Source organism: Dromiciops gliroides, chromosome 1, assembly GCF_019393635.1.
Source record: "Dromiciops gliroides isolate mDroGli1 chromosome 1, mDroGli1.pri, whole genome shotgun sequence".
Taxonomy (NCBI): Eukaryota; Metazoa; Chordata; class Mammalia; order Microbiotheria; family Microbiotheriidae; genus Dromiciops; species Dromiciops gliroides.
In genome coordinates, this window is record NC_057861.1 from 684,116,913 (window position 1) to 684,143,336 (window position 26,424).

Consider the following 26,424-nt stretch of genomic DNA (forward strand, 5'->3'; position numbering starts at 1 on the left):
TCCAGATCTAGCACTTATCCACTGTGCCACCTAGTCTTGGGCAAACTTCTAGCTTGTTAGGACTTGGTGATGGTTTTTATTTCACTGAGATAACCTTCAACATATCAGTTTCTCTGCCATGTCATCAAAGAGGTTGGGTTTTCCTCATTCTAAGATAAGATTTTCAGGAGGATTGTAGTTGAGAAGTCATACCTGTGTATACTTCAGGCAAACATGTACATTGGCTACACATTTAGAAATTATAATTCACTTGCTCCAGATTATTCAATTTTTTTCTCTTTTTCTTCAGGGGTGCTTGATGTTAATAAACCAATCACATAACATTATTTGAGAAAAATTGAGAAAATATGGGGGCAGCTAGGTGGCTCAGTGAATAAAGCAACAACCCTGGATTCAGGGGGACCTGAGTTCAAATCTGCCCTCAGACCCTTGACACTTACTACTGTGAGACCCTGGGCAAATCAATTAACACTCATTACCCTGCCAATAAAAAAAAAAGAGATGACATACACTGGGGCTTAATTTCTTAGAACTATTCATAAGCTACCAATGTGTTCTTATTCAAAGATTAAACTTTGTTTAATTTCAAACAACTTTGAGAGAACTTTGATCAGTGCAATAACCAACTCTAAAGAGAGAGGAATGGTGATAAAGCATGGTACCAACCTCACTAGAGAAAGTGAGGTGACAGACTCAAGGAAAGAGAATGAAATATGCATTTTCAGATATGACCAATGTCAGAATTTGCTTTGTATGACTATTTATATTTGCTACAAGGATTTTTTTCTTTTCTTTTTTTGGTGGGGGGTGGTATGTTTGGAAAATAGAGAGAGGGTAAAAAGGTTGAGGGCAGTCATTGAAATCTTTTTTAAAACACGAACACAAGAAAACAGAAGGAAATGTGGACATGGAAGGTTATAAGCTGAAAGTTATATATATATATATATATGCAAATGTATGAGTGGGTATGCGCATGTGCATGTATGTGTACCTAGGCACATTTATGCACATTATGGGCATATATGCATGTGTGTGCATGCGTGCATGTATATATGTAGTGCATGTGTGCGTGTGTGTGTATGTATGTATGTATGTATGTATGTATGTATGTATGTATGTATGTATGTATGTATGTTTCCCCAACATGTCATTCAATTGCACATGGTAGCTGGTTCAGTTCAATGGCTGAATTTTAGTTTGTCATTAGTTTTAATATTGCCTTCATTTTACAAATGAGGAAACTGAGGTTCAGCAAGGTTAAGGGATTTGTCCAACGTTACTTGGTATTAGAGCCAAGCCTTGAGTCCTGCTCTTCTGACTCCAAGTTCAGCATTCTTTCCACCTACCAGAAGTGGAACTGTATTATTAGATGCTATATCTGGAAACCTAATAAGATCCCTCATTGGAATACCATGGCAGATACATTCGAGCAAATTTGAATGCAGGTTGAATGAAAATAAGGCGAATTTTTAAATGAAAAAAAAAAGCCTCTAATGCTATTGCATGAACAAATTTAGGCTTAGGTTGTGTGTGTGTGTGTGTGTGTGTGTGTCCCATGCTAATGTAGTACTATGCCAATTAGTATAAAATCATATGGTGGAGTCACATTAAGGCTGTCGTCTGTGCTACTAAAAACAGGAACCATATAGTTTACAAATGAAATTTTGAGAGAAGACAATGGAATAAAATTACAGAAGATAACAGGAGATGGAATCAATGCAAGTTAAATGGTTTCTTTTTATTTGATTGCAGATTGCTTTGATTTCTTCTTCTGAAAACTACCTGTTCATATACTTTTATATACATTTATATCATATCCATATGAAAGGGATATGTATATATGTACATATATGTATGTAAATGTTACAACTGAACTCATGCACTTTAAAGGAAAAGCAAGGAATGAACAATACATATTCATAATTTCACGTGCAATCCTTTTTTCTGGTCTCTTTTGTTTATGGAAATATTAATTTTATTTGGTGTGTGATTTCAGAGAAAATCCCTATAAAATGTGTTTTTTAAAAATTTAATTTCCATTCCTGCCTGAAGAAATATTTGAAGTTAAAGATGAAAAGCAACTAATGGTAAGGTATTGTGATTCATGTTGACAAAACACTCGCATCTAACCATGGGTGTATATAAAATTCCACATGAGAGTAACAGAGCAGACATTGCCTTGGGTGATTGGCTTCAAGACCATGGATAGAAATTCAACATGCCAACTCTAAGGGTGAGGCACTTACTTTCAGACAGAGTCCCCAGCAGACAAGAGACTTTTATAAGATTATGCAAAGAATGGATGAAAAATCTTAAAGCTTGGCAAAAGCAAATGATGAACACCCAGGGAAAAAAAGACAACAAAAAACTCCACAGAAGTACAATAATACTACAACTACACAGAAAATCCTATTAATTCATGGTTCTACCAAGAAATCTGTGATGATCACAAAGGGTTTAGATTGGAACTTATCTCTGAGGTATCTAAAGGAGGATAGACATCATCCCAATTTTTTTTTAAATTTCTGCTAATAGCATCATCACTTTCCTAGTCAATCAAGCTTTAAATTGCAAAGTCATCTCTAACTTTTCCTTTATTATTCATATTCATTAGCCAATCATTCACCACATGCTGTCAGTTTTTCCTCAGATATTATTCTTATACCTAACAACATTGCCACCATCTTTAGTCTAGGGCATTGTCATTTTCAAGATGGCTCCCTCCTATTTGGTTTCCCTGACACTTAACCAAGTAGTCCCCAATTCATTACCTCCTCTAAGTCTTGCTCCCACCTCAGCTTTTTTTATAGACAGGATGGCATTTCATGGTCCTATAACCATATGTCATGACAGTTCCTTTTCCCCTCTGCCTATCCAAATCCTGTCCTCCCTGATTCCCCTTTCTATCAAATCCTATTTCCCATTTATGGTCTTCTGCAGTGTCTGTCATGCAGTAAAAAATCTCTTATTCTCAACGCTGATGATCTTTACTTTTAATGCCATTCATTTCTGCTCTAGATTCCATAATTCCTTGTGAAAAATCATCAAACTGTTTTATGAGCATAATCTTCCCATTTTGATGATGGCCTTCTAAAGGACAAGGACTGAATCTTATATTTTTGTTTCTTGGGCAATTTGCATATAGCAGGCACCAAGCAATAAAGCTTGAATTACACTGCATGAAGAACAAAAGACTAAAGTAAATGGCAAAGTGACCTGCTGTAGGACTATATTCCAAGCATTCACCTACCATTTAAAAGTTCTATAGGCAGCAGCCAAAAAGGAACAAATTGGAAACAGCTACTAACCTTTTGCTCAATTTCTGGGACTGTCTTTAAAGATGATAAACAATGATAATGGTCCCTGAAGAGGACTAGGGCTGAGCTATACATTCTTTCCTTGTTATTCACTTGGCTATGGTATTTTGACATGTTTTTTTCCACAGGTTACCTAGAAGACTTTCACAAAGTTTTTTTGATCCTTTGAGCTTTCCAAATAGCTTATAAAGCAATATTTTTGTGTGACTTTTTTTTTTTTTTTGCAGGGCAATGAGGGTTAAATGATTTGCCCAAGATCACACAGCTAGAAGTGTCACGTGTCTGAGGCCGGATTTGAACTCAGATCCTCCTGAATCCAGGGCCGGTGCTTTATCCACTGCATCATCTAGCTGCCTCCATAAAGCAATATTTTAATGGTTTTGTCATCTGATATTGAAGATAAAACTGCCCACCAAGAATTTTGTCAAACTTGTAGAAATTAGCATACCTTGGTTCAATGTGGAGGCCTTCACTTCTCTAAATGCCTGTTATCCACAGCAAAGTGTGGGAGCCATTTAATGATAATATTAAAAAAAAAAGCTTAACTACTTGGCCAAAGAAAATTGATAAGTAATAGTTAGGGAGAGGTGGAATAAAAATGATCTCCTTTGCAAAATAAAACAAACCCAACACATTATGGTTTCCAAATTTTCACCAACGAATTACATAGGAAAGATTGGAGGGAACAGGATTTTTTTTTTCAGGGGGGGGGAAGTACAGTACTTGCTACATTTTGTAAAATACCAGAACAGGACATAAGTGAAATATAATCCGTGACCACAGGAGAATAGTCTAAAAATTCATAGCGAAGAGAAACAAAGAATAGGGGTGGGGGGAGGAGGAGAATATAGAATATTTAGTCCTGAATTTGGATTTAGAGAAGTGACATTTGAATCCTACCACCTGTACAAGCTGAAATAAGTCACTTCATCTTTCAAAGCTTCTGTTTAATCTTCCATAATATAAAGTTATCATATTTGACAACCTCTAAGGACCCTTCCAGTTCTAAATCTATGATACTGCTGTTGATTGCATGACATGCAATTGGGTAGGTAGTCCAATAAGTTAGGCTATCAGTACATCTGTATAGCCTAGGCACTGAAAATGAACAGGGAGCTAGGTGTTATAGTGGCTAGAGCACTGGCCCTGGATTCAGGAGACCCTGAGTTCAGATTTGCCCTGAGACATTTACTAGTTATATGACCCTGGGCAAGTCATTCAACCCCAATTGCCTCAAGATGAAAAAGAGGGGGAAAAGCAGGGTAGATTGCATTTAAAAACTAATATAATCTTTCTATGATCCTAACTGTTCCTTGATACAAAAGTTCCATTTTTTTAAAGACCAAAATTGTCCTGGTGATGCTATGAGGCTACAAAATATGGACTAGAATAATCCCTAAACAACCAAAATTGTGAGTAATCCAGACCACAAGGAAAGATATACATGATAGGATATAAGCATGTTTCTATGTATTACTGATGATGTTTACAGAAGAAATAGTGTAAGAAGCATCACCTAGGAAATGCAGACTCCAAAAAATAGGGATCAACCACATAGCAAAAGTTCAGAATGAGAAAAAGACAGCCAACATGCTGCATTAGTTTCCATAAAACTGTGGGAAATCCAGGAGGAATGCTCCCAAAACAAGGGGAATATCATTTATCACGAATTTACAAGAAGACATACACAAGCCTCACACAGAATGATACAGCACGGATGAGTTGAGTCTGTACCATTGGAATAAAGAGATGCCATTCTTTAGCAAGACAGAGCCTTACACAAAAATGCTCTAATAGTTCAGTTCTGATGTGTGCACCATGATGCCCAAGGCCTGTTTTACTCATTTTATAAAGTAGTTTGAAATTGGGAACTAAAAGAAAGTCATAGATTTGTCAGAAAAGACATAAAGCCACTAGTAGTTGTATAAGCTGGATAAGAAATTCATAGGCACACTTTTAGATGAGAAATCTGGAAGAGAGCCAGAGACCAGATCCAACTTGTTGCTTCTCATCTTTGAATCTGTCATCCAAAGCTTGTAAACAGGTTTCCACCCAGTATTTTGGTGAGAAAACTTTTATAAACTGGAAGGTTCTATATGAATGTGAAGCCATACTTTTGCTGTTATTTCATTTTCTATTCCTCCTAGGATGTATCAATATTTATCCCATTAAACTGTCAGCCAGCTCTTCACTTCCTAACATTTCCCCAGGTAATATAAATAGGAACAATCTGGACTTAGATACTGACTGTGCTACTTGTTTATTTTTGTTTTGTTTTGTTTTGCGGGGCAACAAGGGTTAAGTGACTTGCCCATGGTCACACAGCTAGTGTCAAGTGTCTGAGGCCAGATTTGAACTCAGGTCCTCCTGAATCCAGGGCTGGTAGCTGCCCATGTACTGCTTATTTAGGGGAATGCTGGCAAATATTTAACCACTGGCTCTTTTTTTTTTAATGGGGGGGCGGTACACAACATACACTAACATTTAATCTGTATCATTAATTGTTTCTCTATCACTTCCATAAATCTAGAAAATCAACCAAAGAATAAATCAAGTCCTGATTTGTAATATTTGCTCATTTTTGATGTGGAAATGTTCACAATGATTAACAATTTAATCTTGTGAGATGGTATGATCTTATTCAGTATACCCCAATTATCACCTGGACAAATAATTTCATCTATCAGGGTTTTGGTTTGGTGATCTATAAAATGAAAGTAAATGGAATAAATAACCTCTAAGGTATCTACTCTTTGATTCTATTGTACTCTACTATGCCTTTCAACTGAACAAACCATATGTTTTATCTAACCTTGGTTCTGACACTGCTCTTAGTTAAGGTAAAACTAATGTATGCTAATATATTTATATACACATGGTAACTTCTATGCAGACCACATATAGAGAGCCTTCTGCCCTATTTGCATATAAATACAACTATCTGCAAGTGGAGAGTTGGGGGAAATTTGGCTAAAATGAATGAGATAATTAAGGCATAAAGGAAAAAAATGCCACTCCCAGATTTCTCAAAAAAAAAAAAAGCACAAATTTTCATTTCGGATCTCTTCTTCTTCTTCTTCTTCTTCTTCTTCTTCTTCTTCTTCTTCTTCTTCTTCTTCTTCTTCTTCTTCTTCTTCTTCTTCTTCTTCTTCTTCTTCTTCTTCTTCTTCTTCTTCTTCTTCTTCTTCTTCTTCTTCTTCTTCTTCTTCTTCTTCTTCTTCTTCTTCTTCTTCTTCTTCTTCTTCTTCTTCTTCTTCTTCTTCTTCTTCTTCTTCTTCTTCTTCTTCTTCTTCTTCTTCTTCTTCTTCTTCTTCTTCTTCTTCTTCTTCTTCTTCTTCTTCTTCTTCTTCTTCTTCTTCTTCTTCTTCTTCTTCTTCTTCTTCTTCTTCTTCTTCTTCTTCTTCTTCTTCTTCTTCTTCTTCTTCTTCTTCTTCTTCTTCTTCTTCTTCTTCTTCTTCCTGTGTGTGTGTGTGTGTGTGTGTGTGTGTGTGTGTGTGTGTGTGTGTGTGTGAGAGGCAATTGGGGTTAAGTGACTTGCCCAGGATCACAAAGCTAGTAAGTGCCAAGTGTCTGAGGCTGGATTTGAACTCAGGTCCTCCTGACTCCAGGGCTGGTGCTCTATCCACTGCGCCACCTAGCTGCCCCTACCCTTCTTCTTTCTGGGTATCACAGCAAGCTCAGAAAAACAGCTCAACAAAGAAGACTCACTGTAGGATTTGGGTGGTAAATCTATAAAAACATTTTCATTCCTTGGGATTCTTTCCAAATTACAGTTCCTGCCAAATACTTTATGAGGTATGGGAGCACTTATATATTTGAACTGTTATACAGAGAAACACTGTTTTACTGAAATATGCCTTTTTTTCCCTCTGGCTTATTTCTTAATGTATTCACCGCCTTTTACTCAACAGTATTTTCAACTCAACCTAGAATATATATTCATTGAATTTCTAATAATTTATCAAAAAAAATCTCTAAAAATATGGAAGTATCTTTTTAAGTATGGCAGGAAATAAATGGTCAGTATGCTTTCTACATCTTATGTTCTTCATTCATTATACATTAATTATTTGGGTGATCTTTGTGCTTAGGGAAATGACTTTCTAAGATAGTACAGTTTCTCCACCAGTGGGGGCTGAATAAGGAGTGGAACCACACCATTTCTCATACCATCCTCTAAGGTATATTGTACTTTTAGGAAAGAGGATTGCTATCTGGAAGTATGGTGTGTTACGAGGGGGTCTCTTACAATCTCCTTTCTGTCCTTGATTTAATGAAATGCATTTCCAGCAGGAATGCATGAACAATAAAAAGGGTACCTTTTTGAAAAAAGTAAAATAATTCAACATTTCAAATAAACAGAAGTGTAACACAGTGTAAACAAAAAATTATGATGGAGAAGGGATATGTAGAATAACAGCAAAGAGATGTATGATTTTTTTTTTAAACCCAGTGATGGGATAATAACATGGTTAGAGTTAGGGATAAATGATGGACAACCCATATGCTCCATTGGAATCCACATGATATCAAGAGAAAATGAGGGAAGATTCAACATTTGGGGTAGATATCTTGTGTCAAGGTGAATGACCAGGATGGGCAGGTAACAAGTTAAATTTAACATGCGGATTTGGAATTCACCAGTTCAGAGACCAACTCAAAAATAGGAGGTAGAGAAGGAAATAATGACTCAGGATAAAGCTAAGGCTCTATCATGATAAAGTAATATGAAAATTTGGGAGGTAGGATATGAAGAGATACCCCACAAAGAACTCTGATAAGAAACAATCATTCAAGTAGAGATGGGAGTTAGAGGAGAAAGAGCCTGAGAAAGTATTTAGAAAGCAGGGAGAAGGGGAAGGAGAAAGTGCATGAGGAAGAAAGTCACAGAAGAATAAGAAAAAGTCATGGAATTGTAGAATAAAGAGGTGATTTGATAATCAATGAAAAGGCAGTTTCTGGAGTATTGTAGTCAGAAGCCTAATTGCTAGGGTAAAAGAATGAATGTGTGGTTAGGAATTAGAGGTAAGTAGTGTTGATGACTATTTCTAGGGGTGAAAGGGAGGAGATATATAGAGGGATAAGGTAAGGGATGGTAGAGATCAGAGAAGTATTTTTAAGGAATGAGATGCCTGACCATTTTTACAGGTGGTAGGGAAGGGCCTAATAAATAGAGAAATGTAGAAGAGAAATTATGGGTAGTAGAAGGATTAATTTTGAGAAGGGTCATAATCCTCTGGACCTCACATTTAGGAATAGAGAATGGATAAATAATATGAGAGGAAGAAAGAGGAAGTTCCAAAAGGAAGGATTCCCCTTATTTTTGTATTTGGTTGGAGTAGTAGGGGCTTGAGGAAAGAAAACTGGAGGGTGCGTCCTATTCTCCATAATGAGACCAAACTGCAGACATGTTTAAGGCTATTGACTACACCACAGGTAGACAGCTGGCTCCTCTTAGGAAGAAAGGCAATTCTACCATCTTTGGTATTCTTCCCTCACAATAAAAAAATTCCATGTTCTTCCATTTTAGGGAATCTCTACACCCTATTGCTTAATTAATTTCCCCAACATCACTGTGAAGTACATGATCAAGGTATGATTTCACCCTTATTTTAAGCAACTAAATATTTTCCTTACATAGTCACTAACTAGCTGTATTATATTAAGTAAATTAATTAAAATCAGAAGACCTCGGTTTTCTTGTTTGTAAAATAAGTTTATTGGGTGAGATGGTAATAGCTAGCTAGCATTTGTATAGTGATTTAGGTTTGAAAATCACACACATACATATGAAGATTTTATATATAGGACATATACACACACACACACACATATATCAGATTGTATATATAGGAGATAGGAAGAAAGAAAAAAGAAAGAAAGAAAAGAAGAGAAAAGAAAAGAAAAGAAAAGAAGTGAAATCTCATTTGGTCCTCACAGCCTTCTCATTTTATAGATGGGGCAACTGAGGTTGAAAGACATTAAGTGACTTGCTCAGAATCACACAGCTAGTAAGTTTCTATGGCAGGACCTGAACTCAGGATTTTCTGACTCCAACCCTAGTGTTCTATCCACAGTGTCCCTTTGACATATATGAGATTCTATGAGCAGATCAGAGTTAGGTAGAATTTGTGAAGTCATCACAAGTTATTCCTACTCCCCATTGCTTTACTAACCAAGATGAGGCCCTTGAGAGATGTTAGGTTTAGAAAATTCACCATAGCCATCAAGGTGCAACCAAATGACTGATCACCAACCAGATGATGAATAAAACTGTAATGCAGACTGGGATTGAGATGAAAAGCTTGCCATCCTTCATTGAGCTTCTATCTGAAGCTTAGCCAATCTCTTAGACTTTTTATTTACTGAATAAAGACAACAGAAAAAACAGTATGAGTCAATGAGTATTAGAAATAAAGAAAGGGTTGGCTGAGGCCAAAGCTCCCATTTCCCACCTCTCCTAATAAACACTCTTTTTGTTAGGCATGTATTGTAATAGATGGTTCATTGCCTCAGGTGTTATGACCAGTCTTCAGGACCCAGAGATGTTCAAGATATCCAAATGTAATCACTGCATGTTAAGGAGGTTACTGGACCACATTCTAAAGCAGACTAGGAAGGAACACAAAAGAGCGGCTACTTAACACTATGGGAAGAAATATTGAATTCTTGGTTCAGGATCTTGGCAAGGGCATCCTCCCTTTTGGATGTTATCTTACCTTTCTCTAATTAATTATATGCCAGTTCATTTTCTTTCTTTCCCTTCCCTTGTTGACTCTACACTAGTCCTTGTCCAGAATACAATGTACTGATATATGAGTTCAAGGCAAGGGCAGCCTGCATACTTCTTTCAAGATTTTTTTTTTATATAAATAATCTTGAATTGGCGGCTTCTCATTTTACCTGTTTATCCCTGTCACAAGAACAGGAAGGAATAGAGAGACCTGTAAAGTGAGTGAATTATTATGGAAATGATACCTATTGTTCCTACCCACCCCACCTCCAAATATCTTCACCGTAAGAGGAGAGAGGTGAACACCTAAGTGATTAAAAACAGGCACAGATTTGGTCTTTAGCCTTCAGATGAAAGGGAAAGACACAAAGGTGTTAGGATGGGGTGTTTGATTTAATGGGGAACTCTTACTTAAAGACAGAGGTTTGTCCAGAAAACAGAAATAGACTTCAGTCAGTTAACTTGTTGATGAGACTCTCAAGGTTTTCAGAAAGTAGGGGAAACCATGTTAACATTTAGCTGAAGGAGAGCAAGAAAGGAGAAAAGACAAAGGCCAGGGATGTAGTTACCCAAAGAGAGGTCATCTTCAATAGGAAAGAAAGGTACTTTCCTGGGGAAGAGCAGAGTGTAAGCTCTTTTCATGAAAGGAAGCTACCCAGTTGATGAACCAAGGACTCTAGAGAGGAAATTTGTCTAGGTGAAAGGGAGATAATAAAAGGCACAGGGATGGTTTGGAAAGATTTTTTAAAAAAATAAAAACAAAACCCCAAACTTCCATCAAACTCCTTATCTCCCAAATAAGAGATTTTCTGTTTCTCTCCAAAATGAAGGACTCGTAATTTCCACTGCAAAGTTCCCATTACCCAAAGAACTTTTCTTCTCATGGATATGATAAAGACTATAGGTCGCCCCTCTCCATGGAAAATAATGTTGGATAATAAAGCTAAATGGAAAATTCCACTATCAGCTCAGTAACAAAATACAGTGCTTGCAAGCTGCCATGACATGCTTAAAAACAGCTTACTGACTAGCCTTGCAAAATACAACCATTCTTTCACTTGAGACAAGATTTAAAACATTATTCGGAAAAATAAACATATTTATTGTGCAATGGTCATTGATTTGGTATATATTTATGAACTGCTGACAGCCTAAGTCTAATAGTACTTTCAGCACAACCAAGAATAAAACAAGATCAGCCAAAAGGAGGGCTCCCCGGGGTCACCGATAAAAATCCAGCTTCCCAGCTATTATCAAGCATCAACTGGCATTTCCTGGCCTGCCCCAAATGTTTCCATGAATTAATTATAATGTCTCTTTAAAAAAATAATAATCTCAGGTACACACTGCAATCTGCACATGTAGTATAGACAACATAATGGGGAAAGTATTCCTTGAATCTTCCTCTCATATAACATTTGAACATATAGCAATCAGACACTAAGGCTACTTCATGGTTCACTTTTAAAATCCTATTTTCTTTCCTTTCTTACAGTTCCCATGTCCTATGGACTTAACTTTCAGAAACCACTGAATATTTGTCACCAGTCAAATGTATGATTAACTTTGGTGCCAAGCACTCCTAACCAGATTGAATGCCTCCTTTGTGCAATATGAGCATTCCTAATGCCCGGAATGGCGGGCTAACCGGCTAAGAAAGGGACTCTCTTATAGGATGATTAACACATAAATACCCTTGAGGAGTACCAATACTGTGACACAAGCCAACAGAGGGGGAAAAAAAAAAGAGTATAAAATAAAATATGGCTCCTTAAAGCAGAGCAGTTTTCTACATAATGAGCTAAAAATCAGTCTTTACCTAATTTTAAAAATCTGAATCCATATTTAAAATTTAGAAGACTAAAAATAAATATAACTTAAAACTTAAAACTACTTAAATAATACTGCTTACCCCCCTTCCCCATCATAACAGTTGCTATTCTCTGTGCCTTGAATTTAAACAGAACAGTGATAAAAATGACATTCCCTAAATTTGTAGTTTAGGGAGCTCACTGAATTGATACAATTTTTACAGTAAACTTGACTGAACCCTAAGGATCCTTCCAATTATAAATTTGATGATTTTAAAATTCCAAAAGAAAACATGTCACATAAATAGATCCTGGGGACACATGGCTTGGGGCCGGGTCATGCAAGGCAGGAAATATAAGTAATGAATGCTTCTCTCTCTGCTGTGCCAAATTCTACATTCTCATTACCAAATTTAGTCCATGGATGGTGGACCACTAACCATAATTTGAATAGTAAGTTTTCATTTATTTATACATGAAGATTGAGTATTTATAATCTTTTAGATAATAGTTATTTTACTTTTATATTATCAATAAAAGGTTATCTGCAATAAGTTTGTAAGAGAAATGAATAAATTCTTTAAAAGAATAAAATACTTGTAAGCACATCAGGCACATAGTTTTTAAATTAAAAGTTAATTTCAAATGATTCTTAATTATTCATTACAGCAAGTTCTTTAAGAAACCTTTCCTGACTGACATTGAATGAAAGAATGGCAGAATGAATGAATGAATGAATTTTTGGAAAACTGTTTCAGTGACTTACTATGTCAAAAAAAATTGTGCTAAGTACTGGTGATATAGATAGACGAGAGAAATAATCTACTCTTTGTTAGCTACATTCATTCAATCTGCTATACTTAAAATGAAAATAACAGAAAGGTATATACATATAAAACTACATTAATTGATACATATAAAATGTCTAATAAACAAATTTTCACTATTTCTGACTGAAATTTCTTTAGTCCATGCTAGTAAGCCTCTATCAATCTATGTAGGGATCATAAGTGGCAAGCCAAAAATAGTTCATATCAAAGTAATGGTGACCTCATTTTTGAATTGACAAAATTTACTAAAAAAAATTGAAATGCCTGGGAGAAAGTTATGTTCTGAATATCTGATGGATGGTAGGAAAATTAACTCTACTTCTTAATATAACAACATGTACATATAGGAATTTATTTACATGTGATTTTAATTGGTCAGGACCCTTATTTCATGGGATGTCAAGTGTGGAAATAATAATCATTAATGAAGACAGGCAAATTACCGGCAATTTATAAGCTGAAGGAATTGTTTAAGGCATGCAAAGGGTATGATGTATTCAAGATCATAGAGTAAATTTGTGTCAGAGGTACACCTTGAACCCAGGCCTTCTTGATTCTTCACTTCCAGTGTATATGTTTATATGTTCATATGTGTGTCAGTGAGTCAATCGACAGGCACTTGTTGAGTGTTTGTTATGGGCTACATGGTTTAATGGTTCTATGCCATTGCTTCCAACGGCTTTTCCCTACCTCATCTTTCAAATGACTTTCCATCTCTGATGTCCAAACAAAACAACATCTTGATAAGCTTTCTGTGATTTGATCTCTTCCCTCCCCTCTATCCCCAACCAGAAGTCAGGTCTATTTTCTCTTCCTCTGCTATGTCAGTTTAGAACTGTTCCATAATGCTTATTGCTGTACCATGCCCTTCCAAGTATAAAAGGTATTTGGAAACATATATTAATGACTCAACTAGATTGTAAACACCTCAAGATTGGGGATTTTGTCTTGTTCACATCTGTCCCCTCCAAAAGTGCTTTTTTGTATACAGATAGATGATAGAGAGTTGACTAAGTCAATCGCTTAAGTTCTAATCATTTGCTTTAGAAATACAAACATCTGGTTGGAATTTTAAAGGTAATATTTAATGCAAACTCAAGTCAAAGCCAAATGCCAATTATAATGACAAGGAAGTTAGAAGTAATGGTTTGTTTTATCTCTTTAATCAAAATAATTTATCTTAGAAAATAAGCCAAATGCTCTCAGGTAAAGGTTACTTTGAATTCTTTTTGTACATTAAAAATAAAAAGTCAATTTTTTTTCATGCTTATGTCAACATTTGGAAAACATGGGTAAGAGCACTTACCATTATGTCTCCCTTTAGGAGTTGGGCTGGTTCAATAGCAATGCAGACTCTGCTTTGGTTTTCTGGACCAACATTGCTAAATAAAGAAAGGACATAAGTATTAAAGAGACCCCATGGGTTCTGAGGCTAGGAAAACCTTTTTTCCCTAGTACTTTGGTTGCCAATGGTAATTCAGATCATTGTGAATAAAGGAAAACTGAAATAGCATTGTTATTCTTAATAAGTGGACCCCAATTGTCTCAGTATTTTCTTTATCTTTATATTCTTTCAAACTTGCTCATTCCTAGTTTCTTAAAGTAGTGCACCTCTAGCCCCCACATACTTTCCAAAAAGCACTTGGCATGCAGTTACCCGTAATGCAAAATAAGGCCATGAGGAAGCATTCTGGGCAGGGAAGAGGGAGCACAACGAGGCATGATTAGGTGGATCACTGAGAAGGTTGTTGAGGGTCATTTACTTTTGGCCTTCCCCTTTCATAATCTCTCCCTTAAGAAAGAAACCATGTAGGTAAAGTAATCATTTTGCATGGCCTCCCCTCCAAAACAAATCCCTTAAGAGCTGAAGATATTCACAGATGAAAGATCATAAATACTTACTAGATTCCTGATGTATAGACTGGCTGCATTGCTTGGTAGAGCTTCAAAAACGGTCGGCAAACTGAAAGAGCCAAAATATTTTTTGCGGGAAAAAAAAATCAGACTGATTTGGAAAAAAACTTTTGAACTAGAAAATCATGCAAATTAACAAGAAAGGTCAAACAGTAAGGGGTTATCCCATGTAGGGGGATTTCACAAGCCTTCTGCACACATGCATAGAGCATTTTCCCAATTCTACAACAATAGACTATGAGAGGTGGGGTGGGGTGGAGAAAGGTAGCACCATGTCCTGGAACACCATGTACAAGGCGGGGGAAGGAGGCTTTCCAAGGTTATTTTCAGATGGGATCAATGGTAAAAAGGGTAGAAGAATACCTTACTGATTCAGCCAAGATGGGTGAAAATACTATAGCTTATGAAAAACAAGATTCTTCATTATCTTAATTATACCCCCGAAATGGTGAAAATGTCATAATTTTCATACAAACATGAAGATACTGACATGATGGATTTGAGTTTATTCATACCGACCTTTTGCCGGATCTTTGTAGCCTAAAATGCTAAACTGTTAGATAACTGTTGGGGAGAGGAGGTGACTTTATGACACCCAAGGAGAAGAAAATTGGCTTGAAAAAGACTTGACTTGGGCTTCATGTTACTCAACTAATTAAATGACCACAAGTATAGCTTACTAATTAACCCTTCTATGCCAGAGTTCAGAATCAGTCACTGGCCTAATTCTTTAGATGGAAAACTGACCAAATCAAAAAGGCATAAAAGGAATGGAGTTTTGTTCTTCCACAGATGACACCGAGGAACTATGCAGAATTCCTGAGCATTTGATTCTGATCATTAACCACTTGAACCTCAAAGAGCAGAAAAGTGAGGATTGTTTTTAGTTTGAGTAAAGGAATTCCATGATCATATATTTCAAAAGAGCTGTGGTTTTACTAGTGGGATTTACTCATCCCACCAATGTAGACTGCAACTCCTCCTTGCCTTATTAGACAGATTCTTAGGATTTTCTAGACAAAAATAAAATCATTACCTGGCAGCCAACCTTCTGGGAATAAGCCTCTTAAACCTTTGTTGGACAAGTTATTGTAATGAAGAGTTTATTGCCAGACCCACGCTCCAAGCCTTCAAACTGGCAGGAACTGACTTAGTATACATTCAACAGACATAGTTTTCAAAAGCTCAAATTCACCTCCACACAATAATGCAAAATCAAACAGGGCTTTATTGGAGGTCTACCATCTTTTTTTTGTCATCAGCGTAAGGAACTACCTCCAATAGCACAGATCAGCAACTGCTCTGTAACTTCATCTTTTTTTTGGGGGGGGGGGGAGGGGGCAATGAGGGTTAAGTGACTTACCGAGGGTCACACAGCCTCTGTCTGAGGTCAAATTTGAACTCAGGTCCTCCTGAATCTAGGACTAGTGCTTTATCTACTGCGCCACCTAGCTGTCCTCATAACTAACAGTCTTAAAAGTATTATGGAGGAAACTATGGTAACACAGCCAGTATGTCAAAGAGTAGCCATGACCTCAAATCTTGACTCTTTCCACTATGCAACATTGCCTGTCCCACTATACTTATTACATTTTTAAAAATGAGTAGTAAAAGCAACCTCCTATATAATGTATCCACTCACTCACCTCCACCAGTATCAAAGTTGGGGATGCCATGGAGAATTACAAAGTGCAGAAAGAGTGGTGTGGTATTCATTTTCACAGATCCCGAGAGAAGACCGCTGAGGAAGTGAACATATCTGAAAACAATGCAATATTCAAACTAGTTAGAAAATTCATTGGGTTTCAAGAGCCAGAGTAAAAGTGGGGAAAGGGCTTTGGAAAAAAAAAAATATAGGCTCTTCGTATGACAGAGAAAGATATAATGATAGTAATGTTATTATGTATGTTTCTGTAGGGCACCCTCCCCACCCCCAACAAAATTATTGATCCTTTCAATTTTAAGAGTAAACATAAGTAAATTCATCTTTTCAAGTGGAATTCTGTAGAATTCAACTTTTGCCTGAAATATGTGCTATTTCCAACTTCTCCATAAGACAAGTGCCATGAGAATACTTCATTGATCTGCTATCATTATCAGTGATCATGTATATTAATGAAATTTTCAAATACCTATCCATTACTTGCCTAAACATCAAATTTTATATATATATATATATAAAGAAATATTTCTTTCTCTTTTTTTTTAATGAGGCAATTGGGGTTAAGTGACTTGCCCAGGGTCACAGCTAGTAAGTGTTAAGTGTCTGAGGCTGGATTTGAATTCAGGTACTCCTGACTCTAGGGCTGGTGCTCTATCCACTGCGCCATCTAGCTGCCCCCTATATTGAGAATGATTAACGTTTTCATGATGACTCAGTCTCATTTGTATTAACATGGATAATTACTGTAGACATGTAGACATATATATAGATATGTATATAGGACTGTCTGCCCCTACACTGGAAGCAGCTTGGTGGTGCTAAGGAGAGAGCAATGGACGTGGAGTCAAGAAGACCAGAGTTCAAAAGCAGACTTAAATACTTTCTAGCAGTGTGACCCCAGATAAATCACTTAACTGTCATGTGACTCAGTTTCTATATTTATAAAATGAATAATAGTACTTGCCACAGAAGATTATTGTTAAGGATAAAATAAAATTTGTAAAATGCTCTGCAAACCTTAAAGTAAAAATGTGTGTGTATTCGCACAATATATATAAATGTTACATGTGGTTATCACTAAATAACTCCTATTTTAATGTTATTTGTAGTCCCATATTTGGACTGATATATTATTAGTAGACTGAGAATAATCAACATATTTCAAGGATCAATAATTTTGTTGGGGGTGGGGAGGGTACCCTACAGAAACATATACCATGACCCAACTCTTAATTTAATAGATTTAGGAAGCTATATGAGTCTCAGAGAAGTCAAAGGAAAGTCCATGGTTGCACAGCTAATAATGGAAGTGATATAATTATATTATAAACTATGTCAACCATATGTAATGATAGGCTAATCATATCATAGTCACATATTATATAATGCTAAATGTTAGGATTTCAAAACTTATATGCCTTAATTTGCATAAGTACTAGCTAGCTATGAATGTGGATACATTTCTATTTTATATAGATACACACACACACATATATATATACACACATACACATACATATATACATACACACACACACACACACACACACATATACTGGGGGGGGGCAAGGCAATGAGAGCTAAGTGACTTGCCCAGGGTCACACAGCTAGTGTCAAGTGTCTGAAGCCAGATTTGAATTCAGGTCCTCCTGAATCCAGGGCCAGTACTTTACCCACTATGCCACTTAGCTGCTCCATTTCTATAATATTTTGCCAATTTCAGTAACCAAAGGCATTCCTGTCAATCTGTCATATTGAAACGTGACTAAGAACAAGAACAATTATCAGGCATCTGAAGAGAAATATAAGATAAAGGATCACTTAAATTATAATATTTCATAAGGAATTCACATACTACTTAATTTCCTTTAAAAATTTTTTTCAATTAAAAACAATATCCTGGTAACAAGTAAGCATTTAAAGAAAACAAATGCCCACATTGGCTGTGTCTAAAAATGTATGACTCATTCTACATATTTAGTCCAGCCTCTCTTGGTCAGGAGGCATGCAGCATTCTTCCTTTTAAGTACTCTGTTAACAAGTTAGGTCGTACATTAAAAGTATATTACCAGGGCAGCTAGGTGGCGTAGTTGGGGCAGCTAGGTGGTGTAGTGGATAAAGCACTGGCCCTGGATTCAGGAGTACCTGAGTTCAAATCCGGCCTCAAACACTTGACACTTACTAGCTTTGTGACCCTGGGCAAGTCACTTAACCCCCATTGCCCCGCAAAAAATAAAAAATTAAATAAAATTAAATAAAATTTAAAAAAGTACATTAGCAACCTAAGTGATTCTATGTTTAATTCAAAGTCAGAGAATTCTAGAATTCAGATGGACCATAGGGATGATCTCATCTAATGCCTCATCTTGTGAGGAAACCCTTCCTTCAGTACACTGGACAAGTGGTCGGTCAGCCATCTTTCTGTTTGAAAATCTTAAACTAGATGTTGGGTCATTCCTCCATTCTTGGATAGTTGTAGTTAAGGTCCTTTCAGGAAAGTGCCTTTACTTCATTATCTTTCTGACATAATACCCAGATGAATTTTTATTAGATCAGTGAAAATTTGCTTTTCATTTTACAGTAACTTTATAGGACTGACTCCGTGTGAAATCACTCATTTTCCTAATCTAAAATTGTATGTATACCTACTTCTGCAAGCAAGACTCACACCATTGGGAATAAAGAATGAGCTTTTGCATTTAGAAAAACGGAAGCTTATAATAGTACTATTTAGTTCTGTTTTCCCTAAAGAGAGAGAGAGAGGTGGGTGAGAAGAATGTTTTCTTAAGAAGCTTTGAAGAAGCTGTGATACATCTGGGCAAATCATATAAATTCTCTAGGTCTTTTTCTTTATCTTTGAAATAAGGGAATTTTTAAGGTCAATTCTACCTCCAAAATCAGTCATTCCATAAAGTACTAGCTAATAGAAATAGCTAACTTTATTTCCTTTAATTATGAGAAGTCCTTATGGGTCAGTAGGGGTCTTCATGTCACAGCAAGCTGAAGGGGAAAATCTGCTTTGATTTGGGGAATAGTGTCAGGACAGTCCCCACTAATATAATGAAAGAATGCATTTTTTTTTTTTACAATGGAACTTTATGAAGGGAGGACAAGAAGCTTCTCCCATGACCCAGGTTGCCTTGGGTAAGAAGATGGAGTTAACAGGAATGGCAATGAGGTGAGAGTTTCTAATTTTTGGATTTTTCAGTAAAAAATCCAAATTCATTTTCTCATGGAATATAAGTCATATGGAATTCTCATTTTCTCAGGCCAGCTCAGAAATGTAGGTATGTAGTGTAGTAGATAATGCTGGACTTGAAGGCAGGAAGATAAGCTCAAATCCTGCCTCAGGTACTTGCTAGCTGTGTGACTCTGGTCAAGTCACTTTAATGCCCTAAACCTCGGTTTCCCCATTTGTGAAACAGGGATAATAATAGCATGAACCACACAGGGTTGTTGTGAGAATCAAAACAGATGATATAGGCACAGCACTTTGATGACCTTAAAAAAACTTACTATTGTTGTTGCTGCTGTTGTTATTGCTTATTTTAAAAAAATGTTGTATTCAAAATGTCAAACAATATTTGGAGTACAAATGAAATTTGGAACATAACCCTTTGTCCAAGGCAGAGTTTTTAAAATAATTCAATTCAAAAAGCATTAAGCTCATGTTATGTGGTAGAAATATTTGCTAGGCACTTGACATAATATTAAAAAAATAAAATATTCAATGCCTTCAAAAAGCTTTGGTAAACCTTTTGGTCATATGTTATTTGTAAATATTTATTTTCTAGTGATTAATATTATAAGCTAATTGTTTGATCAGATCCAGTTTTTTTGAGGGATGGTGGTATAGGGGGTTCAATATTTTAATTTGAATCAGTGAAAACAAAGCTAATTTTTATTTCTGTTATCTCTAAAGGTGAAAGATTATTATTTTTTCATGTCTCCCAGATGACTGGAAATTCGGCCCACTTGAGTCTTTTTCTATGACAGGAAGAATTTAATACAATTCAATGCAAGTAATATTTATTTATTATCTACTACTTACTACATGCAAGGAAATGGACATTGTGGATCTAAGGACAAAGAACAAGTCCTTCCATCTAAGAGATTCTTTCTACTGGGAGGAAATATTTTTACCAATATATAAATGCAAGATAATTTGAAGAGAGAGATGGTGACAAATGTCAGGGAAGGCTTCATGGAAATGACCTAAGCTGAAAGAGAAAGGTAAGCATTCCAACATTCTGAGATGAGGAAGATGGAGTTTGAAAAACTCTTAGTGGGCTGACTGTTTATGTGGAGGGCTTGATGGATAATAATATATGTTAGGAATGATAGGTTAGATTATATTCTGAAGAGATTTAAATGCAGTCATTTTATCTGAGCAGAAATGAGGACTCAAAAAAGATTTCTGAACAAAGTAGTAACATGGCTAAGTCCTCTGTTATTATGATTACTTTTGCAACAGAATGGAATAAGGCTTTAAGAAGGAGGAAAAGTAGGGATTAGTAGAGGCTTTTATAAGAATACAGGAAAGAAGGCATAGAAATCCTTAATTAGGTGGTAGCCATGAGTGACACAAGGGAGAAAATAGGACATGGTAAAGAGGTAGAATCAATACCATCTGGCAAATCATTTCAAATGGAGGCTGAAAAGAGTATTCAGGAGAATTGTGACCTGGCTATGTGACCCTGGGAAAGTCGCTTTACTTCTCAAAGCTTTAGGGAAATTATGTAGGAGGTTGTGGCCTGCATTGGTCCAAGGAGTATCTTCACTGTGGAGTTCCCCTTACCAAATACAGGTCCAGTCCCCATCCAGATATCCTAAGTAATAGGGAACTAATAGAATCAGGAAGCTTGATACACTTTTACTCCTCTTTGCATATGAAGAAAGGCAACTATGAGGTAACAGAAATGCTTAGATGTTAAGCAAATTTCCCTAGGTCCTCCAGGAAGTGACAGAGACAGAAGTGAGGTGTCCACATTCTCAGTGTGGTTCCCTTTCCACTATACTATGTTGCCTTCCAATATTGAGCTCTCCAATAAAATGAATAGAAAATTTACCTAAATTATTTTCCAGTCTGCTGAAGATAAATTAAGAGCAAAACAGAAAACTATTTTTTTTAATCTTGTCAAAGGAGATAAGACTCAAGAGTCATGTGTGTAATAAAAGCATATCACCTATGAAAATAGTTGTTGGTCAAAATAACAGCAAGTTATCGCCAGGTGACATGGGTCACAGACATGGTGTTTGAACAGGCTGGTTCTCATGGAGACATATTGTTTATGGAAATTGGAGGGTGCTAAAGAGAGAGTGCGAGAGTGAGAGTGAGAGAGAGAGAGAGAGAGAGAGAGAGAGAGAGAGAGAGAGAGAGAGAGAGAAACACATCCAATGCAAAAAAAAAAAAAAAACCCTTTGTTGGAAACTAGTCATTCAAAAGAAAATATTATTGACTTGGCTCCCATGGTGCCTGACTCTGGATCTGATAGGTGCCCTTTACAAGTGTATGAAATTTAAGTAATAAAGGATTGTTTCCAGTTAATATGCTTGATGAATAATGAACTGGCAAGACTAAATATTTATTAATATTTAAAGTCTCCAAGGACACTCTTGTTATTTTTAATATCAACAACAGCTGTGTAAGCTACAGGATAAGCACATCAAGGTCCTTAGCCAGAATCTCGAAGCTAATTAATGTACTTTGCTTATTTTAATATTGATTCAGAAGTGATTACTTAGACTAAAATTTAAAATGTTTTCAAACCCCTGAGTAGTGGGCACAGATGATCCACTGGTTGATGATAGGAACTATTCCTAGGAAGTCAATTACTAAAGGATCCTTTCTAGTTGCTTACTTATTTTTTGGAAATGAAACATCAAGTAATTTAATTCCCTATTTAATTGCTGTCCCTAGGTTTGCTTTTTTTTTCCTTCACTTACTTGATAATAATCAAGAACCAATTGAATACAACGTACGAGACATGACAATGCTGTGCGTCATGAAAAGAAAATAATGACAATAGTTAACATCTATGTGGTGCTTTAAGATTTGCAAAGCAACATACACACATATATAATGTGCAATATAGTTTTATGTTATGAAGTTCTTATGTAAGGGCAGGTAGGTGACACAGTAGACAGAAGGCCAGGCTCAGAGTCAGGAATTATACTTTTCCTGAGTTCAAATCTGGCCTCAGACACTTAGTAGTTGTGTGACCCTGGGCAAGACAGTTAACCCTGTTTGCCTCAGTTTCCTCATCAATAAAATGAGATAGAGAAGGGAATGATGAACCATTCCAATAACTTTGCCCAGAAAACCCCAAAATGAAAAATGAACACAAACTTGGCATATATAAAAAAGTGCTTTTACAACAACCTTGTGAGGTAGATGTGATTATTATCATTCAATTTGGCAAATGAGGAAACTGAAGCTTCCTGAGGGTAAGTGACTTATCATGGTCACTCAGTTAGTTAATGTCTGAAACAGGATTTTACTGACTCCAAGTTCAGTATCCTAGCTACTGTACCACCTAGATGCCACTAGCTCATAGTAATGGCTTGCATCTATAGAGTATTTCACATTATAACATTTATCATCTAAACCATCTTTATTACATCATTATCTACCAATTAGTAGTATTTTAATGTTTACCAAATGCTTTACACATATTACCTTATTTTAATCAAAGAAGAACTCAGTGAAGTAGAATAAATATTGTCCCCTCCATTTCACAGATTACAAAACTGGGACTTAGAAACATCCTTACCTACAGTTAGACATCTATCATCTAAGCCAAAACTAAAACAACTGTCATTTGACTCCAAGACAACACATTTCTATTATGCTATCTCTACAACAATGAATTAATTGTTTAAAATTTTTTTAGTGAGGCAATTGGGATTAAGTGACTTGCCCAGGATCACACAGCTAGTAAGTGTTAAGTATCTGAGGCCGGATTTGAACTCAGGTCCTCCTGACTCCAGGGCCGGTGCTCTATCCACTGCGCCATCTAGCTGCCCCTTACAACAATGAATTAAAAAAGATGACACTGTTAGAGGTTAAAGTCTCATTTTCATTCAAGTAAAAAGTTCACCCACAGGAAAAGTAATGAATAAGACATACTCTTTAGCAGAGAAAGTGAGAGTATGGCTTGCTTGCTTGCTATGCATATTTGTTTTAAGTACCTTTTTTTTGTTGTTTTATTGGAGAGTAGAGGTATATACACACAGACAGACAGACATATGAGAGAGAGAAAGAGAAAGATGTATATGATTGGCCATTTTGTATACAATTACCTTTTCCTTTTCCACTATGAATATGGAAATATCCATTTTTGGTATTTGTCAATTTTAGAATAAAAATGAAATAAATGAAAAAGAAAAGGAACAATGCAAAGAAACTGCTCTAACAATAATAATAACAACTAATATCCCACTTTAAGGTTTAAAAAGTGCTTCACAAGGGCATCTAGGAGGCACAGTGGATAGAGCACTGGCCCTGGAGTCAGGAGTACCTGAGTTCAAATCCGGCCTCAGACACTTAACACTTACTAGCTGTGTGACCCTGGGCAAGTCACTTAACCCCAATTGCCTCACTTTAAAAAATAAAAAATTGATAAAAAAAAAGTGCTTCACAAATATCTCATTTGATCCCCATAACAATCATCATCTAACTCCACTTTACAGGTAGCAGAGGTTAAGTCAGTCTGCCCAGATACTAAGTGTCTGAGACAGGATTTACATTCAAGTTTTCCTGACAACAGGTCAAGCATCCTATGTACTCTCCCTAACAGAAACTCTTCATAGCCAAAATCCCCTCCCTGTCACTCTCTCATTAATACATTGACTCAATTTTAATGAACAGAGTCCCTTACACACTAGAAACAACAGATGTGTTTTGCATATTTTCAGCAGTGTAGATAAAAGGTCACTTATGAATGATACTTTTTTTAATAAAGTATTTTATTTATTTTTTTCCCATTACATGTAAAGATAGTTCTCAACTTTTGTTTATAATGAATGATACTTTAATGAATAAATCTCAGATATGGAAAATACCTTTTTTTTATGATTATATACTGTTTACTCAGTACCAAACACACAAGGCAACTACATATATTTGATTTTATATATTTTATCATAACAATGTTCTGTTCCCCTCCTATACTGTAAATTTCATTGAGAGGAACTAGGTCTTTCTTCTATAACTCTTCAAACACTAAGCAAAGGGTTTGGCATTATAGGATGGTACTAATGATTTTTGAATGAATGAATGAAGTATCAATCAACCAATCAGTTTCCTGGTATTGAGGAGAAAGCCGCCACCCTTGTTTCCTACCAAACTTCTTTCAAAATTATGCTCTCCAGTTAAAAGTTGCTAGAAAGGCAAGAAGGCAAGCTTTAGCCCTCAATCTAATTCAACAAATATTCCATGTAAGGCTCTGTGGATACAAAGAATGAGTATACAAACGGAACAGTCTTTGCCATCCATAAGCTTCCATTTTCCTAGGTAATGGGGTTAGCATAGAAAAGTGAAACCAAAGAAAGCTCAACTGCCCCCCCAAAAAAAAAAGAAAGAAAGAAAGAAAAAGAAATGAAATAAAAAAGGAAGTCGTGTAGTTGAAAATTATAGATTCGATGAGCATAGCAAAAAAGAAAATTATTGGGGTGCAGGAAAATGAAGAAAAATGCGATAACTACAAGCAGGAAAGAACACAATAGCATGAGGACTAAATACCCTCTGTGAGGAACATCCAGTGATGGGAAGCCTGAAACCTCATGAGGCTGCCAATTTCTTCTTTCAATAGCTCTAAATGAGCTAAAAAGGTTTTCCTTACAATAAGCTTAAATTTGTGTTTTTGCAGATTCTACCTTCTTCTTCTAGTTCTGGAGCCAAGCAGAACAAGTTTAAGCTTTTCTGTATGATGGTCTTTCAAATCTATAATATTCCCACAAGTAAGCTCTTAACATATTCTTATATGATCATCATGGCACATACAGTATTGCCCTTAGATTACTTCATGATCCACATGGCTTCATCAATACTGGAATAAATGTTTAGTGAGCTTCAAAAGGCCAAAAAGACCAGGGTTGAAGTCCTACCTAGCATATTCTGACTCTGTGATCCTGTGCAAGTCATAGGTACCTATATTCAAGCAATTCTCTAAGAGTATAATTTGCAGAGAATGCGACAGTTGTGGTAGTGGAAGGAGTTTGTTCACCTGGGAGTTCCCTATACCAATCAAATCACATGTCCAGTCCCCATCCCAAACACTGTGTCCTTTCTTTTATGGTGCATTGCTTCATCTAAACCAAATGGCCCTGCAGTATATCCAGACACTCATACCATACAGATGGAGGCTTTTGGAATAAATCAAATAAGAGATTCAAAGAACAGAAATATCACTTGAGTATTTGAAGGAGGAGGAAACCTTTTGTATCTGGGGGGGGGTCATTATGTAGTGTGTATATATGTTATTACATACAAATTTTAAACCTCTATTATGTATATACATACATGTACGTATGTATACATATGCTATATATAATATGCACAATAGAAAGATTTGAAAATATTAAGGAAACTATTTGCAATGCTAATTTGACCAGTAACAAAAACCCACATACCTTTTCTGGGATGGCTGCATTAAAGCTGAAACTTTATCATCAAAAAATTTCTTCATTGCGAATCTGTCGAGAGCTTGGTCAGCACTATAGAAGAAGCAGAAAACATTTGATCAGAACTGTAGGTTTCCCCAAATTGTGGCATTTTTCTGCTGTCATGAATCAAATACAAATCTTACTGGACCACATGCAGAGAAACCTTGCTCTCCCTTCTCTTCCCCACCCCTGCCAAAGAAGTAATATATAAACATCACTGCTCAGGATGCTTTTATACCAAAGTAGCATGTGTCATTCAGGATGTAAAGGTAGTTCCTGGGGATTACTAAAAATCCAAGTGTGTAATCACTCATCCGTTTCCATTATGTGTTTAACCAAGAGATTACCATTTAGCTACATTATGTAGGCGACCAAAATAAAACCAAACTAAAGCAAATGAAGCTTGTTTTCAAGGTACCACCAAATAATTAATCCACAGAAGCATATTTTCTTGGACCCAGGTTCACTGCTAATAAGTAGATGTGAAGCA

General features: G+C 36.1%; 1 protein-coding gene across 4 annotated transcripts in view; it reads right to left on the reverse strand.

Annotated features, from left to right (window-relative positions):
• The window catches only part of TNS3 (tensin 3), a 429,194-nt gene that overhangs the window by 159,990 nt on the left and 242,780 nt on the right, over positions 1-26,424 (reverse strand). For all 4 annotated transcript variants that reach the window (XM_043964868.1, XM_043964867.1, XM_043964866.1 and 1 more), the window contains 4 exons: positions 25,902-25,985; positions 16,252-16,364; positions 14,594-14,654; positions 13,998-14,073 (listed from right to left, as the gene is read on the reverse strand). In XM_043964868.1, the coding sequence (XP_043820803.1) occupies positions 13,998-14,073; positions 14,594-14,654; positions 16,252-16,364; positions 25,902-25,985 (334 nt within the window). The remainder of the gene's footprint in view (positions 1-13,997; positions 14,074-14,593; positions 14,655-16,251; positions 16,365-25,901; positions 25,986-26,424) is intronic.